Source organism: Cibotium barometz, chromosome 20 (genome assembly GCF_041138505.1).
Source record: "Cibotium barometz isolate CiBa-2024 chromosome 20, ASM4113850v1, whole genome shotgun sequence".
NCBI classification, from domain to species: domain Eukaryota; kingdom Viridiplantae; phylum Streptophyta; class Polypodiopsida; order Cyatheales; family Cibotiaceae; genus Cibotium; species Cibotium barometz.
Genome location: NC_141065.1, coordinates 54,786,217 through 54,804,966, shown reverse-complemented (window position 1 = coordinate 54,804,966; position 18,750 = coordinate 54,786,217). Strand labels below are relative to the sequence as shown.

General features: G+C 40.8%; 1 protein-coding gene across 1 annotated transcript; it reads left to right on the top strand.

The window, feature by feature from the left end:
• The first annotated feature begins 2,053 nt into the window (after positions 1-2,053).
• Positions 2,054-4,598, top strand: LOC147628046 (patellin-6-like). The gene is made up of 4 exons (XM_086815010.1): positions 2,054-3,458; positions 3,546-3,664; positions 3,733-3,877; positions 4,121-4,598. The coding sequence occupies exons 1-4, from the start codon at positions 2,256-2,258 to the stop codon at positions 4,376-4,378; spliced, it is 1,725 nt and encodes a 574-aa protein (XP_086671136.1). The 5' UTR covers positions 2,054-2,255; the 3' UTR covers positions 4,379-4,598.
• The last annotated feature ends 14,152 nt before the right edge of the window (positions 4,599-18,750 follow it).

Below are 18,750 nucleotides of genomic sequence, written 5' to 3'. Positions count from 1 at the left end.
AAGTGCTTCTTTACATAGTATGTGTCATATATTGTGTCACATGGACACAAGCCGTATTAAGTGCTTCTTTGCATAGTATGCGTCACATAGTATAGGATGAAGCTCATTAGTTGCACATGGACACAAGCTGTATTAAGTGCTTCTATGTGCTAGTTTTTCATTGTGTCACATAGTTTTATACACTCTCCCCTCATTTCCTCACAACCCTTGGGTATTTAGAAGACATGAACAAGTTCCAAGAGGATTTGCAATAGGTTTTGCATATTTCCAAACAAATTTGGCAATTGGTGCTTGGAAATTGGGTGCCTAAAAGAGCACAACAATGCTCAAGATTCCACTATTGCACTACCACCCAAAAGGAGGTAGGGAATGCCCTGGGAATTGGGGAGAAGAGGGGATGATTTCATTAAAGACAAAAAATATCTAAACGATGATTGGTCACAACTTTCCAAGTGAATTTGGGTAGAAATTTTGCAACTTGATTTTTCAATGTGCAGGGTAGTGTACAAACATGATGAGGGTCTGAACTTGATTTTTCAATGTGTAAGGTAGTGTACAGATAGGATCTGTGAAGATCTAGAATCCGATAGTTGAGAGTGTGAGCATGTCCTAACATAACACTTATCAAAGAAGAGCATGGCATTTTTTCCATGGTAATAATAGTGGTATGCATCAAAGTGTTTCATAAGGGTTCACAAACAATGATGTCCTATTTTCTCTAAATTTAATCTCTTCCTCTCCTAGCGATTCAACACACTTTACAAATCTCTCTGTCGTGCACTATACAAATTAACGCATGGGATTCTTTTTTCATCACAATAATATAAATTTCTCTCTTTGTTCGCACAACCATCATACACACACACTCTCTCTTTTTTGTGTAGACTGAGGCCCAAGGCTTTGAGCTACTACAAGGTGACCCCCACTTTTACAGCCGTAGCTGGAAGCTTCGAGTAATCAAACTGACATTGGTAGGAATCCTCCAAAACTTTGAAGGTACATACACCACCTTTGCTTTAATTTTTTTAATCGTAAGATCCACACTTCTAAGGTTCAGTCGTCGTCTCACTGAACTAATTAATTAAAGGAAAAAAAACGATGATGATACCTATTTGGATATATACGGCATCATGGCATGGGATGCATTAATTCATGAAAGTTATGTGCAAATCTCAGTTGATGATGGGAAGGATTGATTTTTTAAAACAAACCACCGTGGGATGCTTAAGATAATGTATGATATTGCCATATTTTTATTGGGTCTAGTATAAATATAATAATGGCCTTGGAAGGTTGATCTTGTAAGTGGTGTGTCAATTGTCAAACCTCTTAGATAATGCAAATGACTGCCTCTTGGGAGATGATAGAAGAAAGACTCCATTCCCTCACTCACCTTAACAACTTTATGGAGTTGAGACTCCTTACACGGTGTACTTTGTTGGGTGATGGAAATGATTGATGATGAGAATAACACTGCAAATCTTTTTCGATTCACCATATTTGGCTAAAACTTCATCAAATTGTCTCCCCCCCCTCCCTACTAGTCCGTGTCTGTGTCCATGAAACCCCCCCCCCCCCCCAAAAAAAAAACTATTACGATTAGGATGGGAGACTTGTGCCAAGCATTACATTATCATAATATAAATATAGATATAATATATATTTTTTAAAGTGGGTTTTTTCCCCGATTCATAGAGAATCTCTCTCTCCTCCTCTGTCAAAAAAATGAAGTAAAAAGCTGAGTTACCGACCTTTTTAGGATCTACTCTCTAGAAGCAAAAGGCCCTAGGATCATGGAACGTCGAATAAGAATGGATCCCAAAAAGGAATGTGAAGGGTAGACGGCTAAGATATGCGGAAGCCGGCCATGGACGGCTAAGATGGTTGGGCGGTCACAAACAGTGGTTGTCATCTTGTTATAGAGTCCACGCTGTCATCTCCAAGGTATTTGGGGGTCGGCCCGTCCTCTTGTCATGGCGCTACTTTTTGATATATATTATTTATTTGTATATAAATATAAATTCATAAATATCTGTCCGGTCCTCCCCAAGAAAGCAGAAACCAGCCAAGAATAGCTGTCGCCATACGCACCATGTCCGATTTCTGTTGTCCCTGCTGTTGCGCCTGGCTAGCTTGTAGCTGCCTTTTTTGGTAGCAGCCATCCGGTGGTTTTCTGGTTGGCCGGTCTATCGCCTGTTTCCTGTGTGCGCCTAACAACGCCTGGTTGTTGTGCCGTCTCTTGATCCATAGTTTTCATGGGTGAAGAAGATCCCACCCCGCCCTTGCCTGAACCTGTCCAGCCTTCCGAGGACATCCCACAAGAACCGTCGAGCCCTGAGAAGGAGGAGGAGGAGGAGTCCCTGATGGAGACACCTGAATTAGAGAAGCCTGCAGAAACCATGGCAGAGAAGCCTTCAGAAACCATGGCGGAGCCTGCAGAAACGGCCTTTGTGCAGGAGCGCACAGAGGAGAGAGAGTTAACCCTTCCCCTTACCCCTCCGGCTGTTACTGAGTCTGTGGCTTCTTCTGCGTCTTTCAAAGAGGAAAGCTATCATCTTAGAGATTTGAAAGACTCGCAAAAGAAAGCTCTGCAAGAGTTCAAGGCCAAGATCCAGGTAGCCATCGTGGCGAACTCCTTTCTGGAGCCTCCCAAGGCTGTGCTGGCAAAGAAGGAAAGTGAGGCCAAGACAGAAGGGAAGGAAGAAGCAGTGAAAGAGGAAGAAAAAGCAGAGGAGGAAGAAGTGAAGGAAGAAGCCCCCAAGGATGTCGCCCGCGAGCCTATCATCACCCCGGACGATGCTGCCCGTGAGCCTCCCCCGGCCACCGATGATACCACCAGTGAGCCTCCCCCTGCCGCCGATGGTGCTGCCCACGAGCCTCTTTTGGTAGACGATGCCCCCCCAATTGCCGATGACACCGTCCATGAACCTGCTGATGTTGCCGTACATGAACCTGCTGTTCTGGATGATTCCCCACCCTTGGATGACCTGGCTCTCTGGGGCATCCCCCTTCTCCACTCAAAAGGGGACGAGCGCACCGACGTGTTGCTGCTCAAGTTCCTGCGCGCCCGGGACTTCAAGGTTGAGAAGGCTATGAGCATGCTCCAGGACACCATGTCCTGGAGAAAAGACTTCAACACAGACAGCCTCGTGGAAGAGGAGACCCCTGCGGATTTCCACAGCTCCTTCATTCATGGCCTTGACAGAGAAGGCCACCCTGTCTGCTACAACGGAGATCTCAGCTCGAAGAAGAGCCTTGAGGATGAAGTCCAGCTGAAGAAGAGAATCCAGGTGCTGGAGAAGGGCATCCAGAAGCTCGACTTCCGCCCAAACGGTATCCACTCCATGGTTCAGGTTACTGACTTTGCAGGCCATTCTTCCGCATTCTTGAGACATGGGGTTAGGTCGAAAATTCCCAGCTTGCTTCAGGACAACTACCCGGAGCTGGTTGCCAAGCAGGTGAGAACATGAGTCTCCGTGTGTTTTGATGTCAAGCTTTCTAATGCCCATGGTGGATGATGGTGAAATCTCTTATGGCTGATTCAGATCTTTATCAATGTTCCTTGGTATTTGGGAGCTCTGCTTTCTTTCAATATTATTAGCCCGAGATCGAAGAGTAAGGTCGTACTTGCCAGGCCCGGGAAGGTCACAGAAACATTGTTCAAGTAAGTCGCATGAACTTTTGTAGGCATAGTTCCCTTTATCACAAAAACTAAACAAATATGATTTTCAGATACATCTCGCCAGAACACGTGCCTGTGCAATATGGTGGTCTGAGCAGGCCCGATGACACAGAGTTTGTAGGTGTTGAGGCCCCTGTGAGCGAGGTCACTGTAAAAGCGGGGCAAAAGCTGACAATTGAGCTGCCAGTAGCAGAGGTAACCCAACTTGATGGCGTTACTGAAATACATGCCACTTGAGTAGATTCAAACCCACAACCCCTGCTTCCAGAGGTGTGGGCACTACCACGGAGATAAAGCCCAGAAGGCACAAATTGCATCAAATTGGTCACTCACATCAATAAAATAAGAACAAAAATTGATGTTATTTTTGCATTGGGAAACAGCTCTTGAAGCAAACTTTGTGCTGATGTCCTTTTATTTTGTACTGTGTTGATGTAGGCTGGCAGCACAGTGATGTGGGACCTGGCGGTGACGGGCTGGGAGGTGGTGTATGAAGAGGAGTTTGTGCCAAGTGATGGTTACACAGTGGTCATCCGCAAGGCCAATAAGATCCTTTCTCATGAGGATCCCATCAGGAACACATTCCTCGCTCATGAGCCTGGCAACGTTGTCCTCACTGTTGACAACTCCACATCCAGGCGAAAAAGGCTTGCCGTCTACAGACACATCATCAAGAAGGCTGTGCTAGAGGCCTAGCTTTACTTATTTTTCTTTTCCCTTTCAAACATAAACAAATCACACAGATGATTTATATAGCGTAGGATACTTGAGTGATATATTCGTTTTGTTCTTTTCAAATAAATGATTAGGCAGGTCATAGTTTTGGAACACCTTGTATGGGTTTTGGCCTGACTGAAAGCTTCTATGTATCAGGGAGTTTTATTCTTTACATGTGAATTTGTTTTGTTTCACATTCTATTCAGTTCGTCTCTCAAACCTATTGTGAAAGAAAACTCAGGTGATACTATGCATTGTCTTCATACAAGGAGGAGTTCGTATTAAGCCACAAGGGTACCTTTAAACATTGAAAAGCAAATACATAATGATAGATCACCAATGAACAACTCCATCATTGAACGGCAGTCAACATTTACTGCTATCGACGTGTGTGGCTTTTCCTTTCACTTATTGCTTTTCAATCCCTTGTTTTTCTTGCATTTTAATCCTCTCAAGTTAGAAATTGTACAAATTAAATCTGCTCCCATACTAGTATTTGAAATCTTTGTCGACCTTCCTTCGAGAAAAGGAGTGTATGACCATTGCAACCTAAACGCGCACCCAAACAAAGCAAAACGCGCGCGCGCGCACACACACACACACGTGGCGGCTGAAATTTAAAAAGTCCGATTGGAATTCGCATTATCTTTAATTTTAAGGGATGAAATTCCGATTTAAAAATTCCGATTGGAGTTTTTTAATTTAAAAATTCTGATTGGAATTTTGGGACGACTCATGCTGGGAGAAGAGCACTCGGACTCTCGTTGCAGAGAAGAGCACTCAGTGGACCTCGAAGAGAAGGCTTGGGGCTTGGCCTTGAAACACAAGCGGTAAGGTTGGAGTTGTCGTTGGACGACTCGTAGATTCTAGAAAGTGATAAGGTAATATTAGAAATTTAGAAAGGGACACATTTATTATTAATATTATATATTTTTTAAATGTGTAGAGATTATTAAATGTGTGGAACCTAAGTTACTAACACATGTATTATTAATATTATATATATTATATATTTTTTAAAAGATATATTAAAAGATATATACTATATATATTCCATGTCCTTTAAAATAAGGACATACTTATACATAACCCTTAAAAAAAAGGGAAGACTTTTGTTCTATGGGGAATATCAAGTTTTAGGATCAAATTTTCTCCTTGGCATTATCTTTAATTTTAAGGGATGAAATTTACATGTTTTAGTTGTCAATCCGGGAAGGGTTGAAGAAAACATTTTTTTTCGAGCACTGACGGATAATAAATTGCTACATGCTAAATAATAATAATAGATAGTCTTGAAAAGCTTTTATTTATTTGGGATAATTTTGTTACAAATCAAGGTTTTTGATAACAGTATCTCCGATATATACGCATGAAATCTGGAGCGTTCCGAATAAAATTTGTAGTCTGCATCATGGCCGTTAAATTTGGTGCATTCTCTGCGGACCCCTTTTTAAGTTTTGCCGCCTTCAACGAGCTTAGATACGCTTCAGCAAAAGAGAGAAAAGTAAAGAGGGCGGGTTTATCATATAGGTATTTTACATGAATTGGTTATAAATGGGAGCTTTTAAAAGGCCTTTCCTGGTTGTATAGATTCACCCGTCTGGTACTATGGTTTCTCCCTGGATGCTCTCCATGCTCCAGCTGATGTAATTTTTGTTCTATTCTAATTCAATTCACTGCGGTTATGGAAAAAAAAAAACCTTAAAAATAAACCAGTTTTGTATTACACGTTGCATAATAAAGCTTAAGCTTTTGCTTGTACACATAGCATACTCAAGGGTACACGTGTTTATACGCCTATGCATGTGTATCTATGTGCAAGCATGTGTGAGTGTGCGTGTATGTTTTTATGTGTGGTATGTGTTTGTATATGCTTGTGTGTGAAGGTGTAAGTGTATGTGTGTGTCGGTGTGTCTGTGTGACTCTCACAGACGCATATTTGTGTCTCTTTCTCACATGCATTCTCTCTTTGTCACATGCATAGACACAACCCTCTCTCACACACATACATGTGCACATGCACTCTCTCTTCCCACACCCATCTCGCATACACTCACACATATAGAAACCCCCCCCCCCCCCTCTCTCTCTCTCTCACACACACACACACACATGCACACCCTCCACATGTACATGTGGCTATGTACGCGTACATATGTGTGTGTGAATGTGTTTATATATAATAATATAATATTATTATATATTTATTATATGTATATTTATTTATATATCCTAATTATAATATATTATAATATATTTACTATGTATATATGTCTTTAATTTACACTTATGTATTGTGTATGTATATATATATATATATTTGTATATTATATTATATTAGTATAGATTTAATATATATATTTATTTAATATCCTACTTATTATATGTGTTATTATATATATTGTATTCTACATATTTTATACTTATATATATATATAATTTAAAATTTATTCTTTAAGCATACTCGTACACTCCTCTCTCTCTCTCCCCTTCCCCAATATGTGGCCTCCACTCTTCCCCCCCCCCTTTCTCTCTCCCCGTCGACACGTGGCTCCTCCTCTCCCCCATCACATCCCCTTCTCTCTTTCCCCTATCCCAACACTCGGCCCTCTTTCAAATGCCATGTGTTCCCTCCCCTCCTAAAAACTTGTGCATAGTAGATAGTACAAATATAGATAGATATTTACACACACACACACACACACACACACACACATATTTGTGTGTATGTATGTATAGATATGTGTGTGTGTGTATGTATGTATGTATGTATACATGTGACACACACACACACACACACATTTGTGTGTATGGATGTATACATATGTGTGTATGTGTGTATGTATGTATACATGTGTGTGTATATACAGACACACACACACACATGTATATGTGTGTGTCTGTGTGTGTGTATGTATGTGTGTATGTATAAGTATAAATAAAACACACACACACACACATGTATACACACACTTACACACACATATATGTTAATTCATATTTTTAATTGATATCTACTTATATTCTCTCTCTCTCTCTCTCTCTCTCTCTCTCTCTCTCTCTCTCGCACACTTGCATGCACACACACACACACACACACACACACACACTCTCTCTCTCTCTCACGCACGCACGCACACACACACACACATGCACTAATGCAAACACACTCACTCTCTAACACACACTCTCCCACACCTAGAGATTCTCTATCTCTATCTCTGTCTCTCTCTCTCTCTCTCTCTCTCTCTCACACACACACAGTCTCACTCTCTCACACACACTCCCTCTCTCTTCTCTCTCTCACACACACACTCCCTCTCTCTTCTCTCTCTCTCACACACACTCTCCCCCACACATAAAATCTCTCTCTCTCTCTCTCTCTCTCTCTCTCTCTTCCTTTTACACACACACACACTTCTCATCTATTAGAAAGCTCACATCACTATGGTCTCATGAAAATGAGAATCTCTCTCTCTCTCTCTCTCTCTCTCTCTCTCTCTCACACACACACACACACACACACACACACATCTCTCATTTTTTAGAAAACCTTTACTAATGGTATTAAGGCTATGGAAGTAGCTTTACATGAACGCCTATAATATGGAGGCTCTTCACATATGCATGACTTTCTAAAAAATGCAAAACATTAAACTCTTACATGCGAACTGTACACACATCTCCCATTTTGTGAGCTATGGTAAGTATGCCATAATCGCTCGAGTGGTAGCACTTAGGGGATATTCACAGTGGTACGAAAACCCAAAATAGAAACACACACACACACACACTCACACACACACACACACACACACACATGCACACACACACATCTCCCATTGTTTGGCTCTTGTTATTGGTAAGCTGGACTTTGATAATTAGCTTAATGGCCGCGTTTTTTTTGGGGTCTCTTCACATTAGAACAAAACCCCAAAATAGTAATGGAGTATTAATTCAAGGCATGCGAAATCTGCATTCTCGTGTGGGGTGAATGCGAAGTATGCATGCTCGTGTTGGGTACATGCGAAGGCCGCCTGCATGTGTAAATACTCTAGCTATGGCATTTTGTAGTTATGGCTCTGAGCCGCCTATTGACGTCAGAAACTTTGTTTACAGAACAACTGGCTATGGTGTTTTGTGGGTTATATCTCTGATCATGAAGTCGGCGCCGACGAGGTGCTTTCATGACAACAAAGGGTAGTTGCTTCGCTCCGCCTATAACTTGGGCCGTGCAGGTGAGTGCACACATAGACACTTAGCTCGTATCGTCTGGTGTTTTTCTAGCTATGTCTATCGTGCTAGCAACAGTTGGGAGCTCCTCTCAGGTAACTTAACGCTTTTGATTCACTAGTGTCTGATAGCGAATCCTAGGAGGGCCTTCATAATATTATGTTTGTGCATATTTTGAGAATCTCTTGGCTCTGCACAAGCTGCGGATTAATATGAGATCTGTATATGAATATTATACCTATCAAAATTCCATCTTGGATTTTGCATGTGTCTTATCTAAACATTTATCGCCTGGTTTTTGCTATTGGTGTATATGATGTTGCATGGGCTGTGTATATGTTGTTGGGTGTTTGAGATGAACATTTGAGGTTTTTTCACTAGGACATAAAATAATGGGTGACCAAGTCCCATGATTGTTTTTTACACTTCTGGCCGCAACTCATTGACTACTCAGCTATGCATGATACATTGGGTCGATGACAAAGAAGAGACTCAGATTGTGTATATGCTTCTGACGGGTTACAGAAAGCTTATTGTTAACAATGTGCAAAATCTGAACACTACATGGACAATGAATAGCCAAGTCCCATGATAGTATTTTTTCATAATGTGTTTGTGGTTAAGCATGATATATTGGGTCAATAATGTAAACAAGACCCACATTGTGTAGATATTTCAGATGGACATCTCATCTGGGATCTTCTTGTGCAATTGAATGTTTTTTCATCAGGTTCTCTAAGTGTGCTATTCTGCACCTAATGAGTTGTTGAGGTGATTAAAATGATTTTTTTGAAATCTACGGGGGCCCCAATATCCCATGCATATTAAATATTGCTACATGTAAAACCCGTATCTCTCTGTGCAGTGATGATTGTCTTTGATCATAACTTGGTGTCTTCTTTTCAACATAGGCTTATGATATATGGCTGTACATTATATTGTTTCCATGTGTGCTTTGGCGGAGTGTCCATGAACAAAGGTTAAAAGAGGCACAATACATTTTTGTTCTTTGAATTCTTATAGATATCTTGGTCACAATAAGATTGCAGAGGTGACCATTGGTTTGACTCTTGCATATGTTCTATGGGAATAAAACATTAGCTAAATTACTCGGTTGTTTTATTTTTGTATGCTCTGATTTTTAACAAGGGTATGAGTTCTAAGAAGGCATTAAATCTAATTTTTAACAAGGGTATGAGTTCTAAGAAGGCATTAAATCTCTGTATATCAGTTTGATATTTGACCTCGGGCAAATATCATGTTTGCTGCTCTAAACATACAATTTCGGATTACAATGATTAAACTTGCATTGGTGTTGTGAATACATAGGCCCTATTTATTTGATTGGTTGGGGATCATTAGAAGAATGTCTCCTAGTTGTTTGATTAAACTGTCAAACCTTGATTAAGGTCTGTAATAAGCAGACTCGAGTAATGACTAGTCTTATGGTTGACTTCTTATGTGGGACCATCACTAGTGATAATGGATATATATTTTCTTGTCTTGATACAAGACTATAAAATTATAATGGTTGAATTTTACCTTGGCCATCATTACACACAAACTAAGGGTCTATTTTCAAAGGTTTTGACCTTAGGATAGCACTATTTCCTTGCTTACACATAGCACAACATGCTATAGGGTGATGGAGTCTATTAGAGCATAAGACTAGGATTATTTTGAGTGACATCTATAACACATAGGAGATCCTATGACACCTGTAATACACATACGGGGTAACGATTGGTTTTGTCTATCTGGATGGATGCAGGTTACAGGATCTATTGTCTATCTGGATGGATGCAAGTTACAGGATCTATTGTCTCAAAATATATTTGGGTTTATGCTCTATGCCGAATGTTTTCAAATAATGGAGTCACTGAACATGATTATTGTATACAAATCTGTTGTTATATAATCATGTTTAATATTTTTACTGGTCAAGTTAGATAAGTTCTTGGATTTTTCTGACATAGAAGACTGAAAACACACACTATAACTGCAGTACATATCTCTTTTAAAAGGGAGATATATGGAACCTCTAGCTTGATATTTTTGACCTTAGAAGTCTAGCTCTCCTCACTATCATTATGCTCTATGAGTTGATAGTTATCAAAGGAGGTGGCTTTACTTTTAGGGCGAGATCAGGGCTCACAACACTTTTGCTTTGCATGCTAGTTGAAGATAGTTCTTATCTCATACTCATCTCAAACTCTAATAAGTTTCTTTTGGTTTTAGATCCTACCACTTCTAAGGGGTGTCGAGATTCTAATGGAACATACCCCGTTGAAAGCCTTCTATCATGTCTTGGCATGGATGAAGAAGCTCAGAACAAGATTCTTTCATCTATAAATGCAGAGATTTTCCCTCTCGGATCCATCTTGTAGTTCCTCTCATTCAGTGATTGGGTTTGTGTCCTTCCAACTCTTGATAAAAATAAGGATGATGGCAACCAAACCATCTCTTACTTATTATCACAAATACCTATGCTCACTAAAACCTACCATTCAGATCTTACCTCCTTTGCTACAGTGGGAGCGGAAATCTTGAATTTCTTAAGAAAGCAATGTGGGTTGGAACCTTCTTTCCTTTTCTGCTCCATACACACCCAATGTCCCTCTCATAGGAAATATTTTTAATATGGATCCAACGGCTCTAGAGGCTATGAAGTCTTTCCAAACAGACATGTGTACTATGACTGATTCTTGATTATTAGAATTTGCACCAAATGCCCTTTTCTATCTGTTCGTCAGGTGGAGGTAGAATCAATGGGGGTTTCACATCGTCTATGGACCCTTGCAATTAAAGGGTTTTTAGCACCCATCCAAGTAGAAACTTGGATATATTTGGCCAATCTACTAGTTTCATGCTTGAAGAATGCAAAAACCATGCCATCAAAGGAGTTCAATATCTGAAATGAGGAGAACTAATTTTTACTAACGAATTATTTGCTTGCACTACGGGTACTTGTCCCTCCTCTCACCTGACTTCACTCATACACACTCAAGGGCATGCATTAGGGAGAGAGATTAGCAAGAGCAAGACTCAATTGCACAATGGGAGAGTATATTGTATTATGAGAGAAATTCACTTATATACATGGCCATAAGTGTTCACACTCACTTAAACTGTGGTGGGTGGCCGATTTGGCACTTTAGGCTCATAAGAGGCCTAATGCTATTACAATGATTACTTTCATAATATATCCATGAAGTACATCACTTAGGACTTCATCCTATCTTGCTGCCACACGCTCTTGAAGCGAGAATCGCCATAAATACTCTGTCACACCATTACGGGTGCCCGTCCAAGTTGTAGCTTTGGACACTATGGATTCATATCTTGAATGTATGACCCTTTGGTGTATCTACCGTGACTCCTTGATGTAAGATAATAGCGATAGATCTTGTTAACCCTAGAATTGGATTAACATTTCTCCCTTCCTAATGGCAATTGCATCCGCGTCGTGATGGCGTTGAAGACCTTTGTGAGGGGAGAATGAAAAAGCTTTATCGATGGCTTTGATGTTGAGTGACGTTCAATTGTCTTTGTTTCTCCAAAACAAAATAAGGAAAGCTAGTTAATGAATGAAGAGGTTAGTGGTGTATTGGGAATTCCTAACGGGATGGGGGGTGGGGTTTTTTGCGAATGATTGCATTTTTATATTTGTGTGAGTCCTTTTATTATTATTATTATTTTTGGCTCAATTTGTTTTTGGCAATCATCGACACGGCTACATGTGATTTTTGTTAGTGGGGACACTAAGAGATGTTAATAATGGGAGAGAAGAGAGGGAAGCATCCAGAGGAACGTAGACTTAATCATCAGAATGAGATGGTGATTCTCAGTTCCTCATTTGATTCATTGAAGCGACATTTATTATTTGAAGTAATTCGCTTTTGATGATGTCCCTTTGTGCAGCAGGATTCTTGTCAAATGTTGTTACGAAGGACTTGTTCCTGTCTTCTTCTGCCCATGTGCTTTGTTAGAATTAATGACCCAAACCTATGGGTTATTTTCCTAAGGTTTCAAAGCAAGAGATTTTCTCTTTAATCATAATAATAGGAGGCACCTCTTCTCCTATATTCCCTCCACCTCCTTTCCTACCTTAAGGAGAAGAATATGGAGTCTCATGACCTCATTGGTGATGTAAAGAGTTTGTATCTCCAGCGTATAAATGAGGCACCCATACTTGCTTCTGATTAATCAACTTCAACTTTGGCTCACCATTGTCTCTGTCTCTTGCCTTCGCATTGCTTCTCTCAGCTCTCCTCCACCATGTTCCTTCAATTGGTATCAGAGCAACACCCGTGCGACCTGACTGAACTCTATGATGGCATGCAGCCATGCTCTTCTTGCTCACCATCGCACTTGCAGCCTATCTCCTCTCTCTAAAGCCTCTTCATGAGCATCCACCTACCATCAGAACGAGCGTCCACCTACCATCAGAACGAGCGTCACTCCTAGGGGCGAGGTAATCTACTACTAGGAACTGTCAAAAGTCATCTTCTATCTGCATCATTTAGGAGCTTGAGCTCTGGTCCGCTGCTCGTTTCTTTGAGTCAACACCTCCATTTGACATCAATTGATGACCTGAAAGACAATACGTCGTTGTTGGTGGACATCTGTTTTGCAATGAGTGCCACGTCTACAACCTAGTGTGCTGCTGAAGCCAACTGTCGTTGCAACAACGGGTGTCACGTTTGCTCCTACATTGACATTCTGATTGGAAAAATAAAAAAAACTCTTTATAAACTCTTTTATTTTTTGGAAAAATAAAAACAGTTATTACAAAACCCTTAAAACTTATTGTGCATAGTGTGTATGTGACTTCTGGACATTAACCTTGGTAAAGCTTTCTTGAACTTCTAGCTCTCTTTGTGAAAATTCTAGCCACCAAGTGAAAAGACGTTCTTGCATCAATGAAATGAACTTTTGAGCTCTCTCCTTAGACTTTGGCCCCACCATGCATTGAAAAAGTTGTTGAAACCCCTTCCTTGTGAACATCTGCATGTAAACACCTCCTTGTGGAGGACCCTTCCACACCTTGCTGGGTGGATTTGTTGATAAAGGTTTTTTATTTTAAAAAGCTTGTCATTTTTTCTCATTGTTGGAGCCAGCGATAATGATTTCTACATGGGGTAGGTAATAGATTGGCATAGCGCGTAGTAGTAGCAGATGACAAACTTCCAAACACGCCTTCCGTTCTCAGTCATTCCTGAGATGCTCTCCAGCACGCCTTCTGTTCTCTCTTTAGGCCAACAACAGCAAGCACTCTATAAGTTTTTGGTGTTCCAGTGGAAGCCGTTTTGCTCCTCTTGACCATCATTTTGGGCTCTACTAAGAGTTTGTTTTCTTTTCTACTATGGACAGGCCACCAAATGCATCCTTCTTAGCCTCCTCACACCATTCATCCCTTACCGTGGCCTTGCCTAATGGCCCTTACTCCACACTACCTTCATTTCCCTCTTTTATCACCCAAATTACAATCAAATGAGAACTAAAAATATTTACACCCTTCCATGGACTTTAATTCAAGATTCTCTTGGCCATCAAACTGAAATTTTGCACTTCTTGAAATCTAAAAATTAGAAATGATTGTTACCTCCTCTTTGCACACCTTCTGAAGCTTGCTTCCTCTTGGCGATGCACCACTAAAATGCCCTCCTTGTAGTCCAATTGTTATGGCTCACCCTAACCCTTCTTAAAACACATCTAAAAAAAGATTACTTGGTGAACCGCAACTGTCATGATGAGGATCTTTCCAATGGCCGAGCTCGTAACCCTTGAGGTCTCCAAGCTCTACAATTCCGTTTGTGAGGAGCAATTCCATCGTGCCTCCCACAAGTGTTGTTACACCATTGCTTGCACTACGGGTACTTGTCCCTCCTCTCACCTGACTTCACTCATACACACTCAATAGCATGCATTAGGGAGAGAGATTAGCAAGAGCAAGACTCAGTTGCACAATGGGAGAGTATATTGTATTATGAGAGAAATTCACTTATATACATGGCCATAAGTGTTCACACTCACTTAAACTGTGGTGGGTGGCCGATTGGGCACTTTAGGCTCATAAGAGGCCTAATGCTATTACAATGATTACTTTCATAATATATCCATGAAGTACATCACTTAGGACTTTATCCTATCTTGCTGCCACATGCTCTTGAAGCGAGAATTGCCATAAATACTCTGTCACACCATTACGGGTGCCCGTCCAAGTTGTAGCTTTGGACACTATGGATTCATATCTTGAATGTATGACCCTTTGGTGTATCTACCGTGACTCCTTGATGTAAGATAATGGCGGTAGATCTTGTTAACCCTAGAATTGGATTAACATTTCTCCCTTCCTAATGGCAATCCGCGTCGTGATGGCGTTGAAGACCTTTGTGAGGGGAGAATGAAAAAGCTTTATCGTCGATGGCTTTGATGTTGAGTGACGTTCAATTGTCTTTGTTTCTCCAAAACAAAATAAGGAAAGCTAGTTAATGAATGAAGAGGTTAGTGGTGTATTGGGAATTCCTAACAGGATGGGGGGGGGGGTGGGGTTTTTTGCGAATGATTGCATTTTTATATTTGTGTGAGTCCTTTTATTATTATTATTATTTTTGGCTCAATTTGTTTTTGGCAATCATCGACCCAGCTACATGTGATTTTTGTTAGTGGGGACACTAAGAGATGTTAATAATGGGAGAGAAGAGAGGGAAGCATCCAGAGGAACGTAGACTTAATCATCATAATGAGATGGTGATTCTCAGTTCCTCATTTGATTCATTGAAGCAACATTTATTATTTGAAGTAATTGGCTTTTGATGATGTCCCTTTGTGCAGCAGGATTCTTGTCAAATGTTGTTAAGAAGGACTTGTTCCTGTCTTCTTCTGCCCATGTGCTTTGTTAGAATTAATGACCCAAACCTATGGGTTATTTTCCTAAGGTTTCAAAGCAAGAGATTTTCTCTTTAATCATAATAATAGGAGGCACCTCTTCTCCTATATTCCCTCCACCTCCTTTCCTACCTTAAGGAGGAGAATATGGAGTCTCATGACCTCATTGGTGATGTAAAGAGTTTGTATCTCCAGCGTATAAATGAGGCACCCATGTACTTGCTTCTGATTAATCAACTTCAACTTTGGCTCACCATTGTCTCTGTCTCTTGCCTTCGCATTGCTTCTCTCAGCTCTCCTCCACCATGTTCCTTCAACTGGTATCAGAGCAACACCCGTGCGACCTGACCGAACTCTATGATGGCATGCAGCCATGCTCTTCTTGCTCACCATCGCACTTACAGCCTATCTCCTCTCTCTAAAGCCTCTTCATGAGCATCCACCTACCATCAGAACGAGCATCACTCCTAAGGGGCGAGGTAATCTACTACTAGCAACTTTCAAAAGTCATCTTCTATCTGCATCGTTTAGGAGCCTGAGCTCTGGTCCGCTGCTCGTTTCTTTGAGTCAACACCTCCATTTGACATCAATTGCAAGTTCGGCATGTGATGACCTGAAAGACAATACGTCGTTGTTGGTGGACATCTATTTTGCAACGAGTGCCACGTCTACAACCTAGTGTGTTGCTGAAGCCAACTGTCGCTGCACTGGGTGCCACGTTTGCTCCTACATTGACATTCTGATTGGAAAAATAAAAAAAACTCTTTATAAACTCTTTTATTTTTTTTGGAAAAATAAAAACAGTTATTACAAAACCCTTAAAACTTATTGTGCATAGTGTGTATGTGACTTCTGGACATTAACCTTCGTAAAGCTTTCTTGAACTTCTAGCTCTCTTTGTGAAAATTCTAGCCACCAAGTGAAAAGAAGTTCTTGCATCAATGAAATGAACTTTTGAGCTCTCTCAGACTTTGGCCCCACCATGCATTGAAAAAGTTGTTGAAACCCCTTCCTTGTGAACATCTGCATGTAAACACCTCCTTGTGGAGGACCCTTCCACACCTTGCTGGGTGGATTTGTTGATAAAGGTTTTTTATTTTAAAAAGCTTGTCATTTTTTCTCATTGTTGGAGCCAGCGATAATGATTTCTACATGGGGTAGGTAATAGATTGGCATAGCGCGTAGTAGTAGCAGATGACAAACTTCCAAACACGCCTTTCGTTCTCAGTCATTCCTGAGATGCTCTCCAGCACGCCTTCTGTTCTCTCTTTAGGCCAACAACAGCAAGCACTCTATAAGTTTTTGGTGTTCCAATGGAAGCCGTTTTGCTCCTCTTGACCATCATTTTGGGCTCTACTAAGAGTTTGTTTTCTTTTCTACTATGGACAGGCCACCAAATGCATCCTTCTTAGCCTCCTCACACCATTCATCCCTTACCGTGGCCTTGCCTAATGGCCCTTACTCCACACTACCTTCATTTCCCTCTTTTATCACCCAAATTACAATCAAATGAGAACTAAAAATATTTACACCCTTCCATGGATTTTAATTCAAGCTTCTCTTGGCCATCAAACTGAAATTTTGCACTTCTTGAAATCTAAAAATTAGAAATGATTGTTACCTCCTCTTTGCACACCTTCTGAAGCTTGCTTCCTCTTGGCGATGCACCACTAAAATGCCCTCCTTGTAGTCCAATTGTTATGGCTCACCCTAACCCTTCTTAAAACACATCTAAAAAAAGATTACTTGGTGAAACGCAACTGTCATGATGAGGATCTTTCCAATGGCCGAGCTCGTAACCCTTGAGGTCTCCAAGCTCTACAATTCCGTTTGTGAGGAGCAATTCCATCGCGCCTCCCACAAGTGTTGTTACACCATTGCTTGCACTACGGGTACTTGTCCCTCCTCTCACCTGACTTCACTCATACACACTCAATAGCATGCATTAGGGAGAGAGATTAGCAAGAGCAAGACTCAGTTGCACAATGGGAGAGTATATTGTATTATGAGAGAAATTCACTTATATACATGGCCATAAGTGTTCACACTCACTTAAACTGTGGTGGGTGGCCGATTGGGCACTTTAGGCTCATAAGAGGCCTAATGCTATTACAATGATTACTTTCATAATATATCCATGAAGTACATCACTTAGGACTTCATCCTATCTTGCTGCCACATGCTCTTGAAGCGAGAATCGCCATAAATACTCTGTCACACCATTACGGGTGCCCGTCCAAGTTGTAGCTTTGGACACTATGGATTCATATCTTGAATGTATGACCCTTTGGTGTATCTACCGTGACTCCTTGATGTAAGATAATGGCGGTAGATCTTGTTAACCCTAGAATTGGATTAACATTTCTCCCTTCCTAATGGCAATCCGCGTCGTGATGGCGTTGAAGACCTTTGTGAGGGGAGAATGAAAAAATTGGGAATTCCTAACGAGATGGGGGGGGGGTGGGGTTTTTTGCGAATGATTGCATTTTTATATTTGTGTGAGTCCTTTTATTATTATTATTATTTTTTGGCTCAATTTGTTTTTGGCAATCATCGACATGGCTACATATGATTTTTTTTAGTGGGGACACTAAGAGATGTTAATAATGGGAGAGAAGAGAGGGAAGCATCCAGAGGAACGTAGACTTAATCATCATAATGAGATGGTGATTCTCAGTTCCTCATTTGATTCATTGAAGCGCCATTTATTATTTGAAGTAATTGGCTTTTGATGATGTCCCTTTGTGCAGCAGGATTCTTGTCAAATGTTGTTAAGAAGGACTTGTTCCTGTCTTCTTCTGCCCATGTGCTTTGTTAGAATTAATGACCCAAACCTATGGGTTATTTTCCTAAGGTTTCAAAGCAAGAGATTTTCTCTTTAATCATAATAATAGGAGGCACCTCTTCTCCTATATTTGAAAAGATGCAGGGGGGAAGAGAGCTTGAGCTCTTGCAAGCACACACACACACTCACAAAACCCTAATAGAGAACACACAAGGTGAGAGGCTGAAATCTTCTTCTTCTTCACTCAACACTCAACACACCATATACAAGAATAAGAGTACTCATAATATGAAAGGTACTCAACCAATACATACACGGGTTCTCTATAGTGTGAACCCGACTAAATGAGCTGGCGCTATAACTATGCCAGTCTCTAGAATGGCTGTCACACAGCCTGTCATCCCACTGGCCGCATATCACCCAAGATCTCACCAACCATGCC